Here is a 12,827-nt window from a genome sequence, read left to right on the forward strand (position 1 = left end):
GTGTACTGGAGACAGTGGAGCAGTGTTGTCCCCTCACGTCAGGAGGGAGCAGGGGAGGGAAGCTGCAGAACATGCAGTGGCCTGCAATGGACTGGCCAGTTTGCAGAAATTTTCTTCGGGCTTGGATTTGTCTGCTAGCCAGCAGATAAACCTGATCCATGGCTGCAGGCTTGGATCCTTGGTGTCAGATGGAGTGAGATCAGGGCATAGACACTTTGTGTTGGATTTCCTTCTCCACGTGTATGGATACACTTGATGTACCACCCAGGGTTTTCTGCTGTTGAACCCCCTGGGGTCATTCTGCACGCTGGTCCTGTGCTGTGAACCTGCTGCAGCTTACCCACTGACCCGACATTAATTACAATAATGTGAATTTACAGAACCACCCCATAAACTGACATAGATGTGCTTGATTCTTTTCCAACAGAAAGCTGTGAAGGCAGCATCCAAATACCACAGTGCATCAGATGATGAAGAAAGCCAGCAAAACTCTTCTGGAAAGGACACAGGGCAGCTCCACAGGTGAGCTATGAATCACCATAGCTTTACAGCTCAGTTAAAGTTAGAGGCATGCTACTGCCATCACTGTGGATATGTCACTGCTGCAGGGAAGTCAGGTTGTTTCTGACACTGCTGTCGGGGTATGTGTTGCTGTGACTGCTGTAGCCCCATGTTTTGACTGTGCACATTTCTATCGGTTGCAAATAGCAATTACCCTTCAACTACAAAATATCTTCTAATGTAAAAATGCCAATCTACGTTTTGCATGCTGTAAATAGTGCTCAAAGCAAACTGTTTGGGCTAAATAAGGGTACATCACAGTGCAGCCAACCTTATTGCATCTGAGAACGTAAAGAAAAAGCTATCAAAAAAGTGCCATTGAGAATGCATTTGTTGCCACTGAAACGTTCTGTTTTCAGACAGCTCAAAGCTGTCTGCCTTGTTTCTGCTGAGAAGAGCCATGGTGCAGCCATTTCATTATGTTTTAAATGAAAAATTTTGTTGGTGTAGCGTGGCTGTAGAGGTAGAAGGGGAACAGTCATCTTGGAGCCCTCTCTAAGGAGGTTTGCCACGCATGGTTCTCTGTGCACAGTTGTTCATTTTCTTACTGGTGAAAAGAACAGAAAGGGGGATTGAAATAGGCTTTAAATATTGAAAAATTCCTGCTTTGTTTTAAAAATTACTCAGCAGACTGGCTCGTCGAAGAAAAACGGTGAAGCTGTGCCGAGCTCTGTCTGACCTCGTGGTGTACACGAACTCTGTGGCAGCCCAGGATATTGTCGATGATGGTAAGGCTGCTGGCACAAGACTTAGACGTGCCTTTTCATTTTTCTGTTTGGGTAGGAAACATGCCTGTGTTCTCAAGGTTTCCCTTGGTTTTCGAAGGTGTTTTAAAAGCAGAGTAGTTGCTGGTCCTGTTTACCTGAAAGAGTAAAGAACCATCTTTTCCTTCCCTAGGAAATATCCTTTCCCTTTGTTTCTTACAACATTCATGTTTTAGTAGCAATTTTCAAAATGAAACTTTTTCAGGGGAACCCTTTCCTGGTTTCACAGTTCTGTGGAATTTGTCATCATCTTTTAACATTATCAATTTTAAGTATCATTTGGTAACATGATAGGTTTGAACTGTGATAAATAGATGTGATCCCTGTTCAGAAAGTGTGCAGTTGTTTCACTAAACGTGTCAGAGGCAAAATGGAAATCGAGAAAGTTGCAGGGGGATATGTGGGAAAGGGCACCAAATGTACGTGAACAAACTGTGTGTGAAATTCTGTAATGACAGTCAAATTAATTCCTGATTTAATAGAATTTAATGGGAAAAATTAAGGAGGGTGAAAGCACTGTGGAGAAAAGAGTCCAAGGAATTCTACAAGAACATAGACTAGTAGAGTTTCAGTCTCGTTCTGAGCTGAGAGACAGCTCAGGTTTTTCCGTGGGTCCAGGTGTGGTTAAGCAGTGCTGCTGAGCCCCTCTGATGGCTCGTGGTCCTCTGGAAAGGAAGGGCCTGTGCATCGGAGCACAGCACTGCGGCTGCCTTTCATCCCCATCTTGCGCTTTCCTCATCCTAGCTGAAGAGCTGGGCATGGAGAGGTGGTACAGTTGCGTTGGTCTAACTGTTCCCCCGAAGCTGGGTTTTCTTGCCTAGGAAAATCCTCTGGTCGGCCTCTTACTCAGAGGGCAGAGATGAGAAAACCCTCAGAGGGAAGATGTATGAATTGGAAAAGATTGCCTGGACTATTTAGAGAAAGGGTGAGTTTGCAGAAACCTCTGTGAGAGAGAAATGGGTTGAGTGCAGCTGTTATTGTGTTACAAGGACAAGAGCAAAATCAGAGCCCTGCTGGGCCCGTCTTTCCCCCAGCTGTAAGCTTTTCAGGATCATGCTGCCATTGGTAGGTCTCTCTGTAGGTTTTTCATAGCAATCATGTCTGGGGCTCTGCAGGAGAAAGGTCCTTAGCAATTACCATAAGCTCTTGCTTGGCTTTCCTTGTAAGTCTGGAAACTTGAGAGTAGAACCAAGGACCCTCCTGGAAGGGGAAACTGGTGCCCTTCAGTTACACAATGTACGTGGTTTGCATATAACGAAAGACAATCTCTCATAACTTTCCACTACATCTGATGTTCCCCTTGATTAATACCAGTGCATCTGAGGTCTGAGCTCAGGCCCCCATCTCCTGGGGTCGCTTTGTAACCTGTTCATTGATTGAACCCAGGATCAACAGGGAACGTGCTGTCATTCAGCGAAACAAGAGCCCACCAAGCAGTGCAGCAGAAGGCCGAACAGTTTATGCTTTACAACCAGAAACAGCTTACAAGGGTCTATCCATCAGCCTACCGGATTGACTCCAGCAATTTCAATCCTTTACCCTACTGGAATGTTGGTTGCCAGTTAGGTAGGTGTTGCGTGAATAACTTCCCACTCCTTGTGTACGTGCTAAGTAAATATCTTACACCTGAGTCTTCTCTTTCAACAGTGGCACTAAACTACCAATCCGAGGGACGCATGATGCAATTAAATGATGCAAAATTTAGGGTAAATGGCAACTGTGGTTATGTCCTCAAACCTCAGCAGATGTGCAAAGGTAATGTCTTGCTATACATTTATTACTGTAAGTGTCAAGCCTTTCGGAAAGCGTCTTCCTGGTGAAGTTGCCAAGACATGAGAAAGACAAATAAGAACATATGTAGAATCCTTCCTGTTTCCATACATTCATATGCTTATTTTACTTCAGAATTCATATCATGTCTAACTCTCAGACTGTATAAGTACCAGCATACAATCTCTCATTGTTATTATAGATATAGTTTGAGGGCTCCATCTTAATATGTGTTTATAAAAAGAAAAGGGCATCCTAGGACAGCGAACTGCAAGCAAGAAGAATAAGGTATGCAGTGGCCCAGGACCAAGTATCCAGGACTTGCTCAGCACTCAAGCAAGTCGGTGGGATTCTGTTCTCTTTACAAGGAATTGGTTCAGTCCTGTTGGAACAGGAGCCAGTGGTTTTCAGTGCTATGCAGTGACAATCCTTCCATATTTTGAGGACTTAGGATCTCTATCTCTAATTAATTTTCTGAATGTGGCCACAGGAAGTGGTGGCATTGATTGAAAGGCACTTGAGGAATGGTAGAGGGAGTTTGGGTACTGGAAGCAGGCACTGCTGCTGCAGGAAACAGCTTGCTCAACCTTAGTTGCTCGTTCTTGTTAGGATGTGGGCAGCTGTGCAAGAAACATGATCGGAGTGCTGATCTGGGTTATAACTATTGGTTTATTCTAAGCTACTACGTTACAGAAGAAAGTTTCTTTTCAAAGGAGTCTTAGTCTTGGAAAACTCTACTATCAGAGGGCTCCTTTCTGTCTTGTGGTTGTGTAAACAAGGACTGCTCAGCAAAGGCTGTAAGAAAGTGGGATGGAATTTTATGTGACTTGCTTATGACTGAATTTTGGCTATATGTATGCATCCTGGGGGGGTGATCTTTATTCTGTGTATCTTTTTCCTTACATTTCTCATTCCTTGCAATTTTTGTAGGCACATTCAACCCCTACTCTGCTGATCCACTTCCTGCGAGTCCCAAAAAGCAGCTTATTCTGAAAATCATCAGTGGACAGCAGCTACCTAAGCCTCCTGACTCCATGTTAGGAGACAGAGGAGAGGTAAGATACTGTGATATCACCAAATGCTTCCACAAGAGGTCCTGGAGTGACATGGCAGCGTGTGACTCAGAGAAACTTCCTCCTTATTTAAATGCACCAATAAATTTCAGACATTGTTAAGCTTTTGGTCACTAAATACTACATTTTCCCACAGAGTCTTTATCCTACACATAATGTTTAAAGAACTAATTTGTTTTGTATTCTGACAATGGCTTCACTTTTTAAAAAATTAGTCATAGTTGGCTATAGCTCTTGAGACTACAAACCATACATCAACCTACGCTTCATGAAGCCATTTCCCATGGTCGTGCTACTTGAAAATTCATGTGAATCACAGGCTTTTAAATTCTCATATGAATTTAAATTAACTCTCTGCATGAATTTCCTTAAAAATTGACCTTCGCATGTACCATTGGCTTGCTTTTAAAATACTTTTTTTTTTAAAAACTAGATAATAGATCCCTTTGTCGAGGTGGAAGTTATTGGGTTACCTGTTGACTGCTGTAAAGATCAAACCAGGGTGGTTGACGACAATGGTAAGATAATCAAGCTGATTTCCTTCTCTTAGAGTAAAATTTTAAGGAATTATAAATGATTCTGTATCTGTTATTGGGTTCTAAATTGCAAAGCTTCTTACCTGATGAAATAAAATTATTTTAACAAATTAATTCTGCTTCCTAGATAGGATTTCTGGTGTAGGGAGACAGATGAGCAAGAGGTGAAGGACAAGAGATGTTCAGCATAAGAACTTTGTCCTGCATTGTTCTTAAATCTTCTTTATGCTGAAGTTACAAATATTTTTTTTTAATTTGTATAAAGTACATGTATAAATTCAAATGAAATGCAAACAAATCATGTCCTTAGCAGTTTTACTGCCACCTCAGCCTTCATGGGAAGGAGATGAATAACAGAGTGGGATAGTCTGTTGCAGAAGGAGAGGTGGCCATCAGTTCTCATAGGCAGTTGTAAAACCATGGGGGGAAAAGAAGGGAGTAGTCACTGTGTGCTTTGGTCTTTAGCCTACCATAGTTTTGCAAAAACAACAGCTTGCCTTGGTATCCCTGCCAGCTACCCGACGAGGGCCATTTTGTTACTAAAAGCAGCCCAAGAGACAGATCTTTCACTTTTAATTTCTTACATAATGGAGGTGGAGAGCATTTAGATCCAGATGAGCAATAAGTACTGAGTATTCATTTGTGTATTGGGTCTGCTTGTTTCTAATGCCTCTTGCTGTGCATCATGAAAACTGAGGCTAGCACTTCATATGGACTTGTTTCCCAAAATTTCTGTTTGTTTCACAGGGTTTAATCCTGTTTGGGAGGAGACACTCACTTTTACCATCCACATGCCTGAGATAGCTTTGGTGCGATTTCTTGTTTGGGACCATGACCCTATTGGGCGAGACTTTGTTGGACAAAGAACTCTGGCCTTTAGCAGTCTCGTGCCTGGTTAGTCCCCCTTGTTTTCCTTGACTTAGAGATCTAACTGAAGAACAAACACCTTTGAACTTAAAGTTGAAGATGAGATTGTCAACATAGGAATATGCCTGTATCTCTGACACTTCATGGATGAGCTTGGACAGTTCTCCTGGTATCTTAGGGGGGTATATTCCCTGTGACTTGAAAGGGTGTGGGTGTCTGTGCTTTTGGAAGTTGCTACTGGTGTCTTATTTATAACTTGGAGGCAATTTGTGCTGGGGGGCTTGCAAAACCTGTGGGAACATAAGTTTTTACTAAAGGAATAAGGCGGCTTACTCTATGTATTTCACTTTTATAGGCAGTCATTTCCAGTTGTGCATAAAATGCAGACTTGATTATTTGTGGTGCAATATTTTTGTTTTCCTAGGTTATCGTCATGTATATTTAGAAGGACTGACAGAAGCATCCATATTTGTCCATATAACCATTAATGAGATCTATGGAAAGGTAGGTATAGCTGGAAATTTACATCTCTTATGACTTCTTTTTTTGTTTAATTATTCTGACAAAAATGGATTTAAATGTACCACAGAACCTCTCAGGATTTCTGTGGTTTCTAAATGATTCTTACAGCTTAGGGTTGTGGCCTTTTGTACGCTGGATTAGCAGTACCTACCTCTCTGGCCCTGATCAGTAACAGTTTAAACAAATTATTCAGATCATGCAGCAATGAAAAAGCACAATGTCTGGTTCTCTATTGCCCTCAGTTTGATGTCTTCATTTACACTCGTATCTGTGTAGGTATCTCCATACACTGCTGAGCATCAGCATGCTCAAGAAACTGCAATTCCTTACTCAGGGCGTTTTCTCTGAGGGGCACTGAGCCAGGGCACCCACCCACAGCACACCCGTGCCCAGTGAAACACTTGGCTCTCTCCAGCTGAGATACTGCAGCAACAGTGCAGACATGCTTCTGTCGGAGCTCAGGAAGCAGATGTAGTTCAGAGCATGTGGGGAGGGTTCCTTGCAGGTGATCAGCAAGGAAAGCGTAACCGTAGCATACTGATACTCTACTCTTAGCATGCATGTACTTCTTGCTGTTACCACCTAATAATTATCATGACCAGATACAGTGAGTACATTTCTTCAGTGTGTTGGACTAATTTTACTTTAGAAGTAAATGTTGAGAACTGTAACTGTACCAGAACATGGTATTTGACAAGTTATTTTAGCAGCTAATTTAAGCTTTAAATCTTCTAGGTTTGTGTGTGCATTTTGCTTTTCTGCTAGATTACAATGGAGAGCTCAGTGGAACCCAAGGAAAGCTCGGTGCAACAGAGAGAGAAAGTAATGCAGACGAGGGCGAGGGGCTGAGGTTGGGTGTAGTCCAGATCCTCACTTAACTCCACTACCTTTATCCTCACTGATCCCGTTGGATCACTGACTGGTCTAACGAGGGCTCAGTAAACCACTTAGATGTCTGTCTCACTCTTGGTGTCCTTGTCTGAGCGCAGGGACCGGCCTTTCAGTGTACTCATCTGCTTGTGCCTCCACGAGTGATCTTCCTGCCAAGCAGGACAGCAGCGAGGCGGTGGAGGGAACGGCACTGACCATGCCCTGCCCATGCATGTTTTGTGCACAGAGACAAGCTTTCAGTGTAAAAAGAAAAGCAGTAGTAAACAGCTTGGAACATGTCTGCAATATAAAGCTACATCTGTACACGTCTGGGCACACGTGTGAAATCACACACGGTTCTGGTGCTAGGCTGTAGAGGAGCCCGTTTGGCTACTGCTCTTGGCTCATGTGCTCTTCAAAGAACAGTCAAGAAAATGGTAAAGAGTAGCTTCATAGGGAAGACACATGATGATAAAAGAAGAGTGGGGAAAATAAGACCTGTTTAGATTTGATCTCTGTATCAGTCTATTCAGCTAATGCTTGCCGTAATGATGAGCTGTATTATTGTTCCTAATGTGTAAACAAGGACTGAATGCGCATTTGTGTCCTCAAAAGTGAGGATAGCTGGTTAAGTTTCTGAGAGAGACTGGCATTAGACTAATAAATAGTTTTAAATTATTTGCTGTAGAGGGGTTCTCTTAACAGCTGATGTACTATTACCTTGCTTGTGTCATGGTCTTGAAAACGTTAGCCAAATGTATTTGCATTTTTTTGCCTTTCAGTGGAGCCCTTTAATCCTCAATCCCAGTTACACAATATTGCACTTTCTAGGAGCCACAAAGGTAGACTTCATTAGCATGCACTTTGCACTTGCTGGGCACAGATTTCTCGAATGGTTCCTAATCGCATGATCTGCAACTACCAAACTTACATCATTCTTCATCCAGACTCTGCAGCGTTTGAATATTGCTTTGATGAAGCCCATGCATAAAACTCCAAGTTAATGTGTAGCCTGTCACTGCAGTCCGCTTCTTACAGTCTTGTCATCTCCGATTAGGAGACGTTGAGCAAACCTCTCGTGTAATTGTGGCAGGCTGCCATCCTAATGAGGAGAAATACAGACATGCATGAATCCATGGAGACCTATGCTGGTAGTTCCTTGGTCAGAGTAGATGTGAATTGCTTGGTGTGAATTTTTTTGCTTTGCTGCATTTTTAACTTTGTCTTCATCATTCATAAATACTCTGAAAGCAGCCCTATTCATTATACTCATTATATAATCACCTGAACTCACCCAAAATTGTGGTTATTCTTGTTCTTTCAGAATAAGCAGCTGATAGGACTCAGAGGGCTGTTTAACAAGAACCCTAAGCACAATTCTGCTGAAGCCAGCGGGCACTATGTACGGAAGCGATCTATTGGCGATCGAATTCTCCGACGCACAGCCAGTGCACCAGCAAAAGGTAGAAAGAAAAGTAAGATGGGTTTTCTGGAAGCTACTGAAATTAAAGACAGTGCATCTGAACCGACAGACTTGAAAGACAAAGAAGGAGTTGTAAGGCGTACAAGCCGAAGTTTGCAAGCGCGTCCTGCTTCTATGCCCGTGGAGAAATATCTTCTTGTAGGACTTCCGTGCCCAGAAGATGCAACTGCCCAAGATGCCAAAGGAAAAGAAAACGCATCTGGTAAGATGCTTCCAAAATTACTTTTGATGTAGTAAGTTGAAATAGTCAATTAAAAGTTCTGCAGTCCCTATGCAAGTGGTTTTATTCAACTCAGATAAGAGTTACGGGGCAAAATTACGTATGCTTCAGCTTGTAGTACTTAAATAGCTCCTTAAACTCTTTGATAAGTGACACCCTGTAAAGTTGTCTACTCTTCAGCCTAGGCATATGAATTACAATAATTTCTGGAAGTGCTCTTAAAAGGACACTTGCCAAGTTTCTTTCATAGCTTAAGAACCAGCCTTCAATTACGCTTCATCAGTTTCTGGTTTGCTCCTGTTTGTTACTTTTGAAAACAGAGCTGCTGGCATAGTGTGTTTTCTCTCTCCATTTTCAAGGGGGAAGAACAGCATGCAGCTTATGTTTTTGGGAATAGTGTGTGAAAAGACAAATGCAGACTTTCAAATACATGTAAAAGGGGTAAAAGTAGGTCAAACTTTGTATCCATCAGTCCTGATATTCTCCTAAATTAATCAAATTAAGTAACCTGGGTTATATGGAAAGCATGTCTTAGCATAAAATCTTGGTCTTACATTATTGATACCCAATAGAAGTTAATTCTTAAAATAGCTTTAATGTACGTGTCTTCAGCAATAATACCCTTGGTTTTGAAATCCAGTTTTTCCCACAACTAAGGAAAGTTAGTGTGTTTGACCTGCCTAACATTTGATATTTGACTGTATTTAAATGAGGCTAGGAAGCTTTGAATACAACGGCTGTAATTCATTAGACCTGCTGGCTCCACCCTGAGCTTGTCCCTAGCCCAGGGCACCTGTACTGTGTTTTGGGGCTGGTTTTTGTTTGTTTGGGAAGAGCATGTGTACACATGCAGGCTGTCCCCCCCATGAGGCTGCAGGGCCAGCGAGATCCTCAGCTTCTGGTCAGTTCTGGCGGCACAACATTTCTGCAGAGTCCCGCAGGGCTCCTCGGCTGGCGCAGGACAGCCAGGAGCACCAGCTGTCTGCCTCAGTAAGGTGCAGGGAGAGCACACCGGGAACCCCTTCTGTCCGGGGGGTGACAGAAATGCTGCTCTGCTCGGAGTATTTTCAGCTATGGAGCAGCACAGGAGCCACCCCAAAAACAGAGAGCTGCCAGGCAGGGATGAGAACGTGTTGTTGAGCCACCTTTGTTCTCTTTGCCCATGTTAGTGGCTTTGGAGCCACCTTGTAAAAGAAGTTACTGAGGAGAAATAGCAAGCAAAATTAAACCAAATTTTTTTCTCTACCACCCTGAGAAGAAACTTTAGACAAGGAAAAAGATATTTCTAGTAAAAGAAGTAAACTCTGCAATGCTGTACTTTAAACTGAAACATCCTTTAGATAAGCCAGTGAAGATGATACAGCGCAGCCATTCTTCACAACAGCTGTAATAATTTCTTAGAAATTTCTTCCTAATGACGCTATAGACACAGACAGAAAATTCTTTTAGAATGGATTTGGCATATAAAGACAAGTAAGATGATTTGACGGAGAAAATATCTAATGTGTATTTCTGATGGAATTCAATATCTTGCTCTCATGAATGCAGTAGGCTGGTAGAAGATCAAAAATGAAATCCTTAAATTCTAACATTTTAAAATAACTACATGTAAAATGCAGCCTGGAGTCCATCTACTTGATGCTTTTTACTCAGCTCTTTTAAGCATGCATCCTGTTTCAAAGTATTATGTTTTTTAACAGAGCTGTTTTGTTCTGTCTTTATTGCCGCGCTTCTTTATAGTACAAATCTGAATAGGAACACAGCTGAAGGTAATGCCATGTGCAAGCTATGATATGGTACCTCATTAACATTATTTGCAACAAATATTACATCACGCGCTTGATGTAATAGACATTCAAAGGAAGTTTCAACGAAGTGCCTGCGGTTGTATTTTTCCATTTATTCATATCACTCGGATAATTTGTACTAAACCTGCACAACCCCATAATTAAGTTCTGTCACAACTGTACCTAATTTTGCGTTCTCCATTTGTCTGTCTGAGGACAAAATAGTTGTTAATAAACAGAACACGATATTGTATGCAACTAATATGTCTCTTATTTAATTTAGCCAACAGTGATGACAATACAAATGAGAAGGAAACAAACTTGGAAGAATCTGTTTTTCCGTGTTCTGAGAAAAACCCAAATGCTTCAAATTTGACATTTCAATTTAAGAAGGAGAATGACCAGCAGGAGACTACAGATGACCCTTTAGTACCACCCCTACAGGAGCAAGCTGAACATTTAGGTTTTGCAAGTGGTGCAGCTGAAACCAATTGTCTCACAGGCTATCGGGAAAATAATGTTTCTGATGAAACTGTCCATCTAATGCAGGACACCGAATTTGAAGTTTCCACAGAAAAAACACATGACAAAAACTGTGCAGACAAAAAAAGGGAAGATGACACAGAAGGGTATAGGGAGGAGAAAATAACTCTAGTGGGGACTTCTCTTTCTCAGAAAGCAGAGATGGAAAATCACAAATATGACATCACCAAGAAAAGCACTGCAGCACCTCTTTCTTTGGCAGATGTATCTGCCACCATTTGCTCTGAGCTTCCTGATTTGCACTCCACTTTAACCATGCAAGACAGTGACATTTCTCGCCTTATAGATGAAGTCTCTTTAGCGAACGAGAGCGAGATGGATAGCGCTGTCTCAGCTCTGATCGGACAGTTTGACGTCACGGATGACCAAAGTAATCTTACTGCGGTCTCAAGCCTCCATGGCGCCAGCAACCAGACCTTCAGTGTGATGGCTACACACCCACACATGCTCTCTGCGGGTCTTGACAGTCCCTGTAAGCACAACTTTACTGCCACAAAACCCATCAAATCCCCTTTATTCTCAACTCCAGACACCACCGTGTTCTCCAGCCCTGAGACTGCAGAGTATTCTGCGTACACCATTATCCATGAGGCAACTCTTACACCAACTTCTGAATGTAAGACCCACAGCCAATTAGTTTGCAAGCAAAACTTAAACAGTATAGAAAATAACCTGCCTGGCTGCCCTTGTCCTTCATCTCTCTCCTTGCTCAATGCAAATCCCGAAACAAAATGTGGAACAAGCTGGGAAACCCCCGAGTCTGCCAGTTCTTTTGCTTCCAACAGCCTCATCTTTGAGGAGACACTTGTTGACCCTCCCACGGGTGAGAATTCAGAAAGCAGCAGTCTTGTAGAAGTAGATGGGGATTCTCAAGATCTCTTGGTAACTGCGTGTGAGTACAAAAGGGAAGACATGAGCCAGCTGGCTTCCCCTCTGAGACTGAGGCAGAAGCAGGATCCTGGTCATGGTGGTGAGAGGACCTCTGGGAACAGCGTGACTGCTGGGCGCTGTGCTGCTGCCCTGGCCTGCTCGGATAACTTCAGGACTGCAAGGAATCAGCTCCCTTTTCCAGTGTGTGAAAATGTTGGCTTTTTATATCATCATCTTTCTGATAAGCAGAAAAATGTAACATGTACCTCCGAGACATCCCAGCTCAACACGCACTCCCCAGCGTTCAAAACCGCTCTGGCTTTCCCAGCTCCTTCGGCCATCAAGCAGACCAGCCCTTGCAAATCCAAGAGTCTCGGTGATTTGACATCAGAGGATATTTCCTGCAATTTTGAAAGTAAGTATCAATACATAAGTAAAAGCTTTATCTCATCAGGCATGAGAGACAAGAAACTTGCTGCTATGAAGAACATGAGACCACATTCCACGGATGCTCTGACGGAACAGCTGAGGAAGCTGGTGTCCCTGGACCAGGAGGACAGCCGTCAAACGCTCTACTCCAGGCAGATCGATGAAGACTGCCCAAAGGCGCTGGTCAGAAAACTCTCGTCCAGAAGCCAGAGCAGAGTGCGCAATATAGCCAGCCGTGCCAAGGAGAGGCAGGAGGCCGCCAGCAAGCAAAAACCTTCCAACACAAGCAGCATAGCTGGGGTCGTCCTCCGGAACAAGCCTTCTGCATCTCCCCACATTATCAACAGGCACTCGACAGGCTCGTACATAGCCCGGTACCTGAACGGCTTCCCTGGGGAGGACGGGGAGGGCCGAGGAATACCGGAGGGCGCGTGCGCTGCCTTGCATTACGGCTGCGGTGACCAGTTGTATGCACACGAGTCTGTTCTGCAGCTGGAACCCAACAGCGATGATAAGCCGGAAATTTATTTCC

At 43.1% G+C, this 12,827-nt stretch overlaps 1 protein-coding gene across 1 annotated transcript in view; it reads left to right on the forward strand.

Annotated features, from left to right (window-relative positions):
* PLCH1 (phospholipase C, eta 1) overlaps window positions 1-12,820 on the forward strand; it is a gene marked incomplete at both ends in the record, with an annotated part of 34,412 nt that extends 21,592 nt beyond the window's left edge. The window contains 11 exons of the mRNA XM_010075244.1: window positions 428-522; window positions 1,192-1,289; window positions 2,712-2,891; window positions 2,973-3,080; window positions 4,026-4,150; window positions 4,602-4,686; window positions 5,452-5,598; window positions 5,996-6,075; window positions 7,746-7,805; window positions 8,288-8,648; window positions 10,737-12,820. Of these exons, the coding sequence (XP_010073546.1) occupies window positions 428-522; window positions 1,192-1,289; window positions 2,712-2,891; window positions 2,973-3,080; window positions 4,026-4,150; window positions 4,602-4,686; window positions 5,452-5,598; window positions 5,996-6,075; window positions 7,746-7,805; window positions 8,288-8,648; window positions 10,737-12,820 (3,423 nt within the window). The remainder of the gene's footprint in view (window positions 1-427; window positions 523-1,191; window positions 1,290-2,711; window positions 2,892-2,972; window positions 3,081-4,025; window positions 4,151-4,601; window positions 4,687-5,451; window positions 5,599-5,995; window positions 6,076-7,745; window positions 7,806-8,287; window positions 8,649-10,736) is intronic.
* Between the last annotated feature and the right edge of the window lie 7 nt (window positions 12,821-12,827).

This window comes from Pterocles gutturalis, unplaced genomic scaffold, assembly GCF_000699245.1.
Source record: "Pterocles gutturalis isolate BGI_N339 unplaced genomic scaffold, ASM69924v1 scaffold37126, whole genome shotgun sequence".
In the NCBI taxonomy this organism is placed as follows: Eukaryota; Metazoa; Chordata; class Aves; order Pterocliformes; family Pteroclidae; genus Pterocles; species Pterocles gutturalis.